This window comes from Sinohyriopsis cumingii, chromosome 3 (genome assembly GCF_028554795.1).
Source record: "Sinohyriopsis cumingii isolate HCF-2022 chromosome 3, ASM2855479v2, whole genome shotgun sequence".
In the NCBI taxonomy this organism is placed as follows: Eukaryota; Metazoa; Mollusca; class Bivalvia; order Unionida; family Unionidae; genus Sinohyriopsis; species Sinohyriopsis cumingii.
In genome coordinates, this window is record NC_142963.1 from 25510401 (window position 1) to 25524671 (window position 14271).

Here is a 14271-nt window from a genome sequence, read left to right on the forward strand (position 1 = left end):
GCAAATTCCATGTTGGCAGCATTATCTGTGGCTGGGAGGAGTAATTAGTCTTTTCCAGTTGTCATTCCTTACTGGCATAATATAGTGTTGCTCCTATAATTTTACCAGTGTGTGACTCTTCAGAAGAACTTAACTGTTCATGCACCATTACTTGCCAGTGACTTGAGCTGTGATTGTTATCTAACACACTGTAGCCCTCAAGCCCACCCATCTCTAGTAATTGGCTGCTGATTCTGCCTGTGATGTGGTATTTTCACTCTTGTCTTGTGTGGTCGTATAGGTTTGAGATAACTTTCTGTGCGAAGTGTTCATGGAATGATGCGAGGTTCCAGGATATGAATTAGATGTCTGATGCTTGGGGAATCAGCCATGGACAGAGTGTACATATCATGTGCCAATAAACATTACTATATACTTAATGATTGTGATCTTTGCGATGATGAAATTCATGGAGATTGGAAGACTTAAGTCAGTCTGAGATGACCAGTGGTTGTTCCATGGTATGGCACAGGAGGAGAAACTATGGCCTTGGTAGCTGAAATCATGTCATCTTTAGAAGAAATTCCAATGGTTGGATAATGCCATTTTAAACAAACATTATTGATGCATTTCCGGTATTCCTCAGATGTATAAATCAGACTGCAAACACCTGGATTTGTCCACTTTTCTAACTCTATTCTCTTACAGAGAGAATAACAAAATAGTTCCAAGCCCATGACCTTTAGGTCACTCTAATTCAGTCTTTTGCATCTACTTCATTTGATCGGCTGCTGGACTTGTCTTTGTCAACCTGCTGTTTGTTCTACATTGTATGAAAGATCAAGTTTTATCACTAGTTCCAAACCCATACCACTAGAGTAGCCCCACACAAAGAAAAGAATTGTCTTTTACATTAAAAGCTTTATGAAAACGGTTCTTTTATTCAAAAAATCATTGGATGTCTTTTATTAAATTGTTGTAGTAGTAGTAGGATTTAGCACCATTTTTCAGCACACGATAGGCTGTACATGGTGGCCAGTATTAATGGTGGAGGAAGATCCCAGGAAAACCCCGGAAAGAACCACCGACCCACGAGAAGCTACTGGCAAGCTTTCTCACATACCCACATTGGCTGAATCCGAGACTCAAACCCACGCAGACAGAGGTGAGATGACAGTGATCTGTAATGGAGAGCGCTTCAGGCCACTCGGGGCCTCTTTATTAAATTTTCAAAATTATGGTATTATTTACTTAGAAAACAAGAAATGCAATTCCTTGTACATGGAAACTCTTTTCCAAAACAGTTCCTGGTGAGGTAACAGACAACTAATGACTGAATCCTTTGTGCTGTACTCCAGTGTATACAAAAAAATACAGCTCTAGTTAAGCTTAATGAGCTTCTAATTTAATAATGAAAAGGCAAACAACTAATAATTAGAAGATTTATGTAGCTTTAATATGGTAAGTATCACTTTGTAATGATTTTTTGCCTTGTCTATTGATATGTGTATTGAAATGGCAAAAGTGTCGGTGTATTAATGAATCATTTCACCCTAATGCATGGTAAATCAGAAGCAGAAAAATGAAATTCTTTGTAATGTCTTGGTACTTTTAGGTTAAAGACTATTGTCTGATGTATTTTCAGCCATTAATAATTTTAATTTCATTTGCAGGAGTAAAACTAACTCTGTCTTCCTTGATAGAAGGAAAGAACATCAACCAGGGAGGTCACAAGCTGGGTCTGGGCTTGGAGTTTGAAGCTTAACATCCCTCCTGCCAAGCTTTTACATGTTGCTGAAGTTTGCTGTTTCATATAAAAGGATGTAGATCATTTTCACACTTTATGTTGTAGTGTATGCAAAGGCTGGACCAGACAGATATACTTTCAATGAACACTAAATTCTTGGGACTGGATGAACCTGGTGCAAAGTCTGTGTGGTTATTTCACTTTAACCTCTGCTTATTGACCATTACTTTATTGCTTAATATTCCTTGTTTTGAAAACAAATATATATATATATATATATATATTTGAAGCACAGATTTATATTTTCAGCAGTAAAATATTTTCAGAATATTTATTTAGCTGGAATTCTCTTTGTCAGTAATAATAAATCAAACTTTTGTGTGTACCTGTGCTAACCAGTTTTTTTATATTAAAAAATACTTTTGTTACTGTGGCTAAGGTCTGCATCATAAGCTGTCAGTTTTTGTACTTGTATTCTTTTCCTGCTAGATCCTTTATTAAAGATTTGGCTTATAGATTTTAACATTGTTTTATCATTTAGACTGAAGAATTAAGAGCCTGACAACCTTTAATTTTTTTGGTAGCATGTATGCTTTGAAAGATTGATGAAACAGTATGCAGATGAAACTTATATTTACAGTGAAAAAAGAAAAGTTCATTGATCATGTTTTAGATTGTTCACAGTTGGACCTTTCTGTTATTGAATATGCAAAGTTCATTATAGAGCACCGATATTGGCACAGTTTGAGGGACGCCTTAACCATTTTCCCCATGTAATAGGAAATTCATGGGTATAGAACTGAAAGTACTTTTAAATGTCTATGTATATAATAAATCCAAATTCACTGAAGAGAATTGATAATAAAAATTAATTGTTTATTGGTATTGATTTGTGTGTGTTTTATATATATATATATATACACCCGTCACAAGTAAAAGCGCATAATGTAATGTTGTCCTTCTAGCCATCTGTTCCTATCAGCACAGCAACTGCCATTCTCAACCATCATCACTTGCTATACAGTGTGCATGGCTTGAGATAAGGTAGAAGCCTTTCAATTTCTGGGTTACAAGGTCAAAGGCCATGTAACGGGACCAATACAGAGATGCCCATCATACAGAATTTGGTGGGAATGTCCTGAGTTGCCGAGCCTGTTCACGAATCATGCCACCGTATACAAAATGATTTTTCATAAAACTAGAAACCGAAAGAAAAAATGGCCAGAAGTTGAAGCCATATATACGAGTATTTTTGGTCCTTTCAAGTCTTTTCCGACAATTTGTAACATATCTTCAGTTTCCAGGAAGACAACTTAAGTGTTTTCAGTCAGCATATCCCTCAGAGAAATAAAATTGAGGGGGGGGGGGGGGGGGAAATGGGGGGTCAAACAAAAACTCTGGGGGTCAAAAATGTACTGATAAATTTTCATCTCACCCATACTTTTTCAGCTTGAAATAGGATATTGCAACTTGTACAACATTCTTTCTCTATAAACATACAAATAAGCCAACATGAACAATTAACAAACAAATGCATTGTCCATTTAAAGAATAATTTTAGTTGTTCATTTTTCTTTTGTAGCAATATTATAGACCAATACATTACATTTAAGCCAATACAAAAAGCCAAATCTTTTTAACCAAATGGAGTTAATTTACTGCCTGTCATACAATGTGTACTATCATCAGATTCATTGTACTTCATCCTAGAACACATTTATCCAAAAATCAAAGAGGCTAATGTTTCATCTTCTTTCAAATAAGTTACACTTGACTTTTAAGATCTTTTTTATTGCAGCAAAGTTAAAAACCAACAAAATCTGCAATGACCCCCTGATTTTGTGATCCATATAACGCATTTGTCTCTGCAGGTTTACTGATTTTTTTGTCGTGAAAGAATGTCTTGTTTTATAATGTGTTCTCCAGTATCCTTGTGGCAAACGAGGGCAGATTTTTTAAATTTCTTAAACCCTGTCACAAAAGGATTATTCACTTTTGCATTTTTTTCAATCATGAGATCAACAGTCAGGCTGGTAATCCTAATGGATGTGCCGTATTGCAGTCGAAGGAATTATATTTTCCATTTTTCATTAAAGTTAGATCCTCAGTTACACTTTTGTGTTCTGCTTCTTTCACTTTCTTTGCTAATGATTCTTTGTGCATGCTATTTTAATCTGGAGATCACTTTCTAGTGCAACAAGCATCTGGGACAACATCTTGCTGAGCTCTATGGAGAGCTCGTGAGACATGGGGAAGTTACTGTCCTAACATTGCCTATGCTTGTTTGGTTCCCAATTTTGTATGCTCACTGCATTGCACTATGCTACATGAATAGCGGAGCGCAACACAGGGAGCATACAAATAAGTGAACCAGTCAGTGCCGATGCTCAAAGTAAAGACGATGCCATCCATCATCCAAAGCATTGAATATTAAATAAATCCTCATCACATTATGCAAATCCTTTCTGTCAGTTTGTCCAGTGCGTGTCCCTGATGCACAAACGTGAATAAAGGGAAACACTGTTCAGTCCTTTCCAGTCTTTATGGTAATTTGCAACACAAGACCAGTTTCCAGCATACAACATGTCATTATAATGAGAACAATTTGTTTTATTCATTTCCAGCTTTTTCCGGTAATTCATATCATCTAATCAGTTTTGCACCATTATTTGGAACACTTATTTTGCTTGACTGTTTTCTTCATGATATACTGTGTTCAGCAGAGTGGGTTTCGGATTAGATTTTGCATCATTTGTGTTTACTTGCAAACTATAATCGGCAGTGTTTTTATAAACCTTTTGTGTGTGCCTAGACTTTAAAATGTTGGACAGTGATTTTAAGCCCATTCTAAAGGCTATATGGAAACCAATTTAATAAAATTCATCATTTTAAAGAAAAAATGTCCTTACTGTTTTAAAGATACAAAACTGCAAAAAATTGAAAGCTGAGAAAGTAGCCATGCAGTGTGATAAACGGATCTGACCTTTGCCATGTGGAAACAATTTTGGAAAAGTATCTTTTAGCAAAGATGAAAAAAGCTGTAGCAGTTCGAAGGACAAGTAAAAGAATACACAGCTGTGCACTATCAATAATGTGATATAACCGCACATAGACATCTTTTGTAATGTGTTTAAATGATTTTATCATTGTTCTTGCTTCCACTTGGAATTTTTATTTGCTGTGGCGAGTCACATTTTTACCGTTTTGTTCCAATTACCCTGGTTGGCAATGGGCATCTCTGCTAATAAAAATTTTATGGTTTCTACATCAGTCGTGGACCAAACAGACCTAAGGTAAGGAAGAAGCCTATTGATTTGGGGGCCAAAAGGACAGAAGTTGCTGTAATTAATGAAGAGAAATGGTTTCTACACAACTGCATTTGTTCTTTGTCATGGACATGATTGAAGCTTTTTGGATGGCTTGTACTTTAGGTAAGGCATTTAGGTTGGAAAACCTTGTCAGGGGCAGTCGAAAGGGGTACAAGTTTGAATTATACCATTATTCAGCCCTTGCTGGCTTCTTGAAGAAGGCACTTAACTACAATGGCCTCCACATTAAATAGCCTACTTGTGTTGCTGCTGTACCATACAAGACTGAACAAAGCTAAAAGATTGGTTTGGTGTTCCTTGATAAAATATGGTGCTGATCAAATCTCAGACATGATGGTCATGGCAGCCATCTTAGATCCCTTTTTTTTCTCACTATTGATGTGATTGTTTTATTGATTGGGATTTTCAACAACATTTTCACTACATGTTGGTGGATTTAAATGCAAATAATGCTAATATGACTCCCTAAACATAGGCATTTCTAGTAACAACTGACTGCAAGTCTATACCGATAATTTTATATAAAAAATCCAGATTAAAATACTTTTTTCCAAACTGGATGCCCCAGCTGGATCAACAGTATTTTCAGAAAATATCTTCCTTGGTCTAGAGAAAAGTCATGCTCATCCAACTCAACAAGGAACATATTCTTATCACTATTCTTGAATGAATGTTGACATTGAAATGAGAATAAATATACCAGTTTTAATGCTTTTGTATTTAAAACAATACATCGATTACAGGCTCAAAACAACTTGTAACAGACCCAAAGTGGCTTTGTGGTTAGCTTGCCAGGTTGATGACCGAAAGGTCACAGATTCTAATTGGACCAGCCTGGGTCTCTACTGTGGTGTGTCCTTGCGCAAGGCACTTGACTTGCCTCAGCATTAAATAACCTACTTGTGTAGCTGTACCATAAAGCACCAAACATCGTGTACCCTATTTCACCAGCACTTGTGATAGTTGCTTTGTGGATATGTTTGAAAGAGTAATTCCAAAACCAGTACAATACTAGGTGACTAACCTAATTTCCATGCCTGAGTGACAGTTGTATTTTCACATGGTTCCCATGCTTTTCTAAATATGTTCCCACGTTTTTTTCCAGGATGAAATTAATTTTTTCAAGGTTAACATACGACAGTTATTGAAAGGAAATAAAGTGCTTTTTGGATCAGAAAAGATCGTGTACAAAAACACAAAATGAGTCGCAAGAAACAAATTTGACTGTATTCCTATAAATTGGCATTAAAAGCCATTTCAGTGTACAGAATACAAATCCGATCTTTGCAGATCTGCATTATGTTGCTTTCTGGAAACAATGAGCATAAATTATTTTGTTTCCTTTAAAACATTTAATTCTAAAGAATTCTAGAGCAATATATGTGCATGTTATACAAAGTAAACATTTCCTATCACAGTAGGGAGAAGAAAAAAAACGATAAATGCAAAATATTAGAATTTAACTAAAAAAAGTTTAACCCTGAATTTTAATGTGCCAATAAAATCTCAAACAAAATTTTTCAACCAACCTAAACTCAAGACGATTTGGTTAAAAATTCCTTCATTTAAAGGGATTTACAAAAGGATTGATTTCAATTTTGACAAAAGACCTTCAAAATTATGTTGTATAAACAAGAACTGAATTTAATGTGACAACTACATGTCTGCGGCATGTTGCCCCAGTGTTAAACATCACTATAAACTGCCACATTGCAGACATCGTAGTAAATGACTGAATTTTTTTTACAGCTACATTAAAAATCCACATCACACATCACTTCCTAGCTGACTATTGGTATTTCACTATCAACATACTGCAGAGTAACTATGGAAGGTGTACATGCCTGACATCAGTTTCAAGAACAACACAATCCCGAAACACCTAGTTCACAGATATATCCATATCTTTAAATAGTAAACAATAATAGCCGAAAAAGTCACACCATAGCCTTAAGTCAAGAAATTTGCCTGGGGCCAATTACGAAACTGGACGTAGCCACTTTAAGAATTTGGCTGAAAATGGTTTATGTCAAAAGTTGTGTACATATCACATATTTAGACATTGTCTAGTACAATGGTATAAAGGAAAACTTCTGTGTGCAAAACTTAAAATGGTATTACGGTTTTAGAAAAGTTGTGAGTTATGACTGACTACATTTCTTGAAAGGTTTCAAATTGTTTGCAACCTACAGTGCTTTTGGTCTTTGTTTACCACCACAGCATCAGGACAGAATCAAAATTCCTTTACAATGTTTCATAAATGTCAAGAAGAGATTTGGAAGTTATAAATTTTAAGAGGGAATGACAGAAATGCTATGTTGTCAGTGACAGAAGCGAAAAGTTTTTATAAACTCTTCTAGCAAACTTAAAGTTTTAAAACACATTTAAGTAAATAATGTGCTTTAGAATTACTTTTAGACTGATATAAAACAAACAGTTTCTAACCTTTCATTACCATTCTGGAGATGCTAATAGCAGCAATCATGTTGTGTGTGTGGAGGGTAATCACAACAAGTCTAGCTAATCTGGAGAGATCAAAGTTTAATCAATTAACATTAGACCATGCTGGAATATTGATATACTGATGTGTGGAACCCTGTTAAACTTACAAAGTGACATATCAAATAAATTCATTGATACATAGCCACTGAAATTGACCAGACATACACATGTACAATTACTTAATACAATTTAACAGAAATTTCCTCTCAGACACCAGTTCACTTACAACGACTGATTTCTGGAGTTTCTAAAATCATAGTAAATAATAAGATAAAGTATAGAACAAATATTTACACTGGAAAATTCAGTTCAAGGTAAAAAGCATTTCACATGCTTGGCTTTAATAAGCACGTACCATAAAACAATTCCGGGGGAAGCTAAATCTGTCCGTCAGAATCATTCTCTTGTGCACTTAGATCAGAATGAGTATCTGGATGAGATTCAAGATATTGTTTCTTTAGCACAACTAACCAATTAATCCTAATCTTTTACCTTGCAAACTGAGACCTGCAAAAAGAAAAAAAAAAACAAGTGATATTGATGTACTTTTAACATTCAGTGAAAACATAAGAATTATAGAGGAGAAACTGCATGTGTATTGTCAAATGCTTGAAACTGCCACTTAATTTTAAGCTTTTCCTCCTTTGTTAACAGAACCTAGAAATTTCAAGATATATACATAACACTGAAACGTTTCCTATTATCACCCAAGTGTGAGATATGAATCTCTTATGTTAACTTTACAGTGGGGTCATGAAGGTAGTAATCATGTTAGTGTGCTAAAACTTTCATTCTTCTCGTCAAAATATAGCAAGCAATATGCCATATGCATCACTATTTCTAAGACTGTACTGTTGGTGACATTCAACATTCACAACAGTATGTTTAATATGATTCCTATGAAGTCTATTTGCTCCTGTGGAATTAAATTACTTTTAAGAATGCATGTTGACGTGCTATGCATTGGATTTTATGTGTCTTTTCAGCACACGATAGGCTATACACGGCGGCCAGTATTAATGGTGGAGGAAGAACCCGGAAAGAACCACTGACCCACGAGAAACTACTGGCAAGCTTTCTTACATACCCACATTGGCCGAATCCGAGACTCGAACCCACGCAGACAGAGGTGAGATGGCAGTGATCCATAACGGAGAGCGCTTTAGACCACTTGGCCACTGGGGGCCCCATGGAGGGAAAAAGAAACATAATGAAGCTAATGCAATAAAAATTTGTTTAAATATACACAAAGAAACAGAAAAGTATAAAAGATGTGGCTGACTGCACGAAAAAATTATCAGTTTTCCTAAAAAATGGTTTAGGTATATGTCAAAAGTTGTGTACATATCACATATTTAGACATTATCTAGTAAAACGGTATAAAGGGAAACTGCGCAAAACTAAAAATGTCATATCTGTTCATTACGCTTTCAATGTCTCAGACCCTATTGGCATATAGAAAGAAGCACTTCAGACAGGATGTCTGAAATGTGCCACAAGAGTTCAGCATGTATATCACCATCTTGGCTGTGAAATAATCCAGTAGCCTTCAAAAGGAGCTTCATGTTGAAAAGTAGATACACGATTTCATGACTGTTCAAATGTGTCAGAAACCGGACTAATTGCAGCAACTTTATTAAAGGAGAATGAATGTAGGTCACCGTGATTGCACTATGGCCTTGACTCGCCTGCCTTCCAACTAAGCTTGTGGTATGACCCTGCACCAGTTATGCATCGTCTGTCAATATTTGCAAAATTTAGAAAAATACTTACAAAATCAACAATAGTTTAATTATTTTAATATCGATAAATTAAAATAAATGTATCAGACATGTTTTCTTTTTCTTCAATATGCCTGCTAGGGAGAAAGCAAATCACAAAGAAATAAAATAATTAGGAGTCGCAATTGCTAGTCATCTGAGATGGAATCTTGAAATTCAAGAATTTTGAACCAAAGCAAAGATCATTCTGCCTTTAGACGCAACATATAATCTTGCATACATTTCTTTTTATAGCTATGAATGGTTTAGTTAGGCCTATTATAGAATATGTGTGTACAGCTTGGGACTACAATTCTATGAGTGTCCATGATAAACTTGAAATAACCCAAACGTGAGCAGCCGGGTTTGTTGAATCTAATTATGACTATACCCTAGAAAGTATGACCTCAATATTGAATAACTTGTCCTGGAAACCATTAAACGAACAAAGACTGGAAAGCATATATATATATATATATATATATATATATATATATATATATAACAAAGGTTAAAAAAAAACAATTCAAAAAATACTTTGTTGCAATTTGATCAAATCAACACGAATGAATAGTGATCAGCATGAATATATGTAGCGGATATTCTGCTTAGGAACTGATAGTTACAAAGATTTTTCCCCTAAGAACAATCAAATATTAAAATTCTTGAACACAGATATTATCATAACACATGTATATTTAGAAAACCATACCTATGTCTTTTCAAATGGAGTAAGTTCACTTCTTTTCTTGCTTTCTAAGTCTTTTACAGTAGCCTTCTAACGGGGGAGGGGGCGGTTGCCCCAGGCGCCTGAGGTCTTTGGGCACCAAACCCATGGGCGCCAGAGGTCTTGGGACGCCAAACCCTCTTTTGAGCCATCATCGTCGCCCCGGGTGCCATATACCCTTAGTAAGCTGATGTTTTGTGTGCAAAGGTTGAAAGTGAGCCATGCAATTATGTAATTCTATTTAGCACTACAGCAGGAGCTCGTATAGTAGTCCAATAAATCAGACCCTCAAATTTGTGTTGATACCGATGGATATCTTTGCTAGCCAAGGTTCCGATGTGATAGTCCTATGCTGATAGGACTATCATATCGTAACCTTGGCTAGCTACGATAACTGATGGACGACTTCACAGATTCGCCCATCAGTATCAACACAGTTTTGGAGGTCTGATTTACCGGACTACTGGTCCAGTTGCTCGCATTTATAGTATACCAGTCTCACAATTTTATCTTATCTATATGTTTAATACAATCATTTAAAATGTTGCGGACATGTACCTTGTTTCCAATGATTATGTTGCCTTGAGGGCTCATGGTCATTCCGTACCCAAGTCGTTTCGAACCCATTGGAAATTGATCGTTTTGTACCCAGTGTGCTAGTCGTTTCGTACCCAAGGTGCTAGTCGTTTCGTACCCGAGGTGGTGGTCGTTTCGTATGCAAGATGGTGGTCATTTCGTACTCATTAATTTACAAGGTCAAATATACAGTATTGTCATATTTACCGCTCCCTCTCTAGGCCTAATCTTTTTCCTTCCTAAAAATTTTCATGAGCAAAGCATAATCGGGCAAAAAGAGACCAAACACAAATAATTACAGTAATTGTGTTGTTTTCACTCTGTAATAGCATCTATGTACTAAAAAGAATTAACAAAAATCCACGTTGCCAATTAGAAAAAAAAAAAAAAAAAAAAAAAACGTTGGCTAGGTTTAAATAACTGAACAAGTCCATTCTGTTTTCTACCGTTCAAATTAACACATATTGTCATATTTCTTGGCACTATTCAGCAATGACTAACGTGACGGAAAAAATTACAAATGTTTATCTTCTCAAGGCAACTAGAAATTCTGTGATCTTTAAATAATGAGGCTGAATGCAGATAAAACAGTGTTGTTGATTAAGTTTCTCTTCTCCAAGGACCAATACTGGTGTTAATTTTATTAGTCATCAGTCAGATGCACACTCTCTGCTATTGGCAAAATCTTCACCATATTGTCGAAGACTGTCTTCTGCCGAAATCAGTGGTGGAGGAAGTGGGGAACAGCCACTCAGCGTCTCATCACCATGACATAACTGCCTATACAGTGTCTGTGATATGCCTAAGAAGAATAGCATCAGCATAGTAGCTATAAAAGTAATATTAATATTTCAATAACCACCAGCAGTACTTTTACTACTGTTTCTACTGATACTTCTACTACTATTAATAATAATAATAATAATAATAATAACAACATCATTATACATACTGGTCTTACATGTACCATGCTGCCACGTTTGGCAAGCGTTACATTGTAAAGCATGTTGACGTGGTCTTACTCTTTGGAAACAAACTACACAGTTGTCCATTTCTTGCTTCTATTTGTTTGTGTGTGCTGATGTCTGACTATTTCTTACAACACTTTATTTGTTTAAAAACAACTCAACTATTTATATCTGTATCGCGTTGTCTTGTCAAATGTTGTTTGCACAGAAACATTATAAATGTGGCTTCATTCACTGATATAAATATATAGAACAACATTAAAATAAACTGAGATAGAAATCAAACGTAAATTGTACAATACCTGACGATAAACAATTAGCAGTGGAACATATGTCAGTTGTAACCGACAGAGGAGAATAAGAGCAGGGACAATTAGTAACAATGTATGCGTCCATAAGAACTATTGAATACATTTTCTAATTGATTCTTTTTGGCTTAATGATAAATTTGAATTCATTGTATATAACTCCAAGTTTTCCTTCTGATAATTGTACTAAATTATTAGTGCCTGAGTAAAACAAATGTAAATTTCCGAAGGTAAAGTAAATCTCCAGTACACAAGTGATATATATATATATATATATATATATATATATATATATATATATATATATATATATATATATTTCAAAGTTAAACAAAAACAATTCAATAATCAAACACATGTGAAACTGAACTAAGCTTGAAAGCTTCAATTATGCTTCCCGTTAAAGTATACAAGATCATGTCTGTTGCCGACCTGTCTGCTCTGAACGTTAGTACAAGTTCGTGCGCTGTCTAGCGATGCGTTGAGTGGTGCTTCGGGCACTTATGAGTGTAGAAAGCGTCCGTTCATTGGGGCATTTTTTGCAAGCTATGTAGGCGTTTCGTTTGTCCTATATTATTGGTTCCATCCTTGAAAGGTGCATGTTGAACCAGTCCTGACTGAGCCGTTCCTTCTTGCCAAGCGTGGACATATATGTGCTGTAGATGGCGCCCTTCATCGCGTTCCACTTGGCTGTGGCATCGTGGTCTGGGAGGTCCTGGAGAGCCTGGTCCAGGTCGGAGAAATACTCCTCCACCTTGGAGGAGACCGACATCTACGCAGAGTTGTTGTGAGGGCGACCTTTTGGTTTGGAGCGGTGTAGTGTGTGTGGCTGTAGACGCACCCTGCTGATCACGAGAACGTGGTCGGAGTCGCAGTCTGTACTGTGGTAGCTTCTGGTGGAGTGGACGCTGTTCAGAGCAGACCGCCTGGTGATGGCCAAGTCTAGCTGGTGCCAGCGATGAGACCTGGGGTGTTTCCATGACACTTTGTGTTGTGGCTTACACTTGAAGAAGGTGTTTGTAACGCACAGGTCATTATAGGTGCAAGCTGAAGCAGTCTTTGACCGATTTCGTTGGTCTTTCCAGTGTCATGATGTCCGAGACAAGTAGGCCACGACTCGTGGTCCACACCTATTCTGGCATAAAAGTCGCCGAGGAGGAATAGTGGCTCGTCTTTAGGGAATCCTTTGATCTGTTCGTCCAGCTACCCATAGAACTGATCCTTTTGGTCTTCTGAAGACGTGAGGATGGGGTACGTAGACACCTAGGACGTTGACAGGACCTGCAGAAGTTGCAAGACGGTTTGACAAGAGACGCTCAGTGCCTCCTGAGGGAGGCTCAACCGAGGCCAGGAGGTTTTTTTTATGGCGAAGCCAACTCCGTGCTGGCGTGGATCCTCAGGTTCTCGACCCATCCAGAAGAATGTGTAGCTTTCCTCTCTGAGGAAGCCGCTGAAGGTGAGCCTGGTTTCCTATAGGGCAGCTATGCTGACATTTTGTCAGGTTAGCTCTCTGTCGATGATGGCCGTCTTTCTGGTGTCGTCCACCTCCTTGAGGTCGTCAGAGATGCCAGTGCACATGGTGCGCACGTTCCAGCTTGCGAATCGAAGAGCTGTAGTCTTCATTGTTGGTTTCTTGTTTCTTTTGTCTAGTGCGGAGTTTCCGTTTGCTTGTCATGCTGAGCAACACACGGAGCTCCAGTCACCCACTGGAACAGGAAGACGTTGGCGGGCTAACAACTTACTCACCGGGGTCTACCCAGCTTGAGAATGGCGGTAGTCGGTCAGTGGGACGCGATGATCCCTCCCACCGTCAAAGCTGACCCCTGGCACCCCTTCCCCACGCCATTCCGGTCGGACTTATAACCCGTAGACTGCCAGCTTCCGTGTTGTTTCCTCACTCAGGAGCGAGGCTAGAGTGGCCTATCCAAGGCGCAAGCCTGGGCATGGTGTATGGAGAATCTGGGCTGCCCAGACGTCAGGATCTCCCTCTCGTCCTTGCTGGTGAGGTCCAAAGGAATGCTGAGCATGATATTTGGCACCAGTTCGGTTGCAGGAGCTCCTGGAAGGAAGTCGTAGTTGACACCAAACCGCCATAGGGGCTTCGCTCCGGATTTTCTGTCTGGGTTTACTCCCGTAGCTTTTCCTTCTCCCGAAGATATTCACAAAGCAGCGGAGTCATCATCTAATGGCTGGGGCACTTCGTGGGTTTGAAATCAGAGTTTCCTTCTCCTAGACGAACTGCCTGACAAGGCTAACGAGCTCCACTTGCACCGGTTTGGGGTCAGAGTTTTCTTTCTCTTAGACTGGCTGCCTACCACGGCTAACAATATACTGTCATAGACTCAGGATTAACCAGATGTGCACCATAATGGGGT

At 37.6% G+C, this 14271-nt stretch overlaps 1 protein-coding gene across 1 annotated transcript in view; it reads left to right on the top strand.

Annotated features, from left to right (window-relative positions):
- The window catches only part of LOC149802566 (non-selective voltage-gated ion channel VDAC2-like), a 31523-nt gene extending 28912 nt beyond the window's left edge, over positions 1-2611 (top strand). The window contains exon 9 of the mRNA XM_089951835.1: positions 1653-2611. Within this exon, the coding sequence (XP_089807961.1) occupies positions 1653-1744 (92 nt within the window). The 3' untranslated portion in view covers positions 1745-2611. The remainder of the gene's footprint in view (positions 1-1652) is intronic.
- Positions 2612-14271: the final 11660 nt, after the last annotated feature.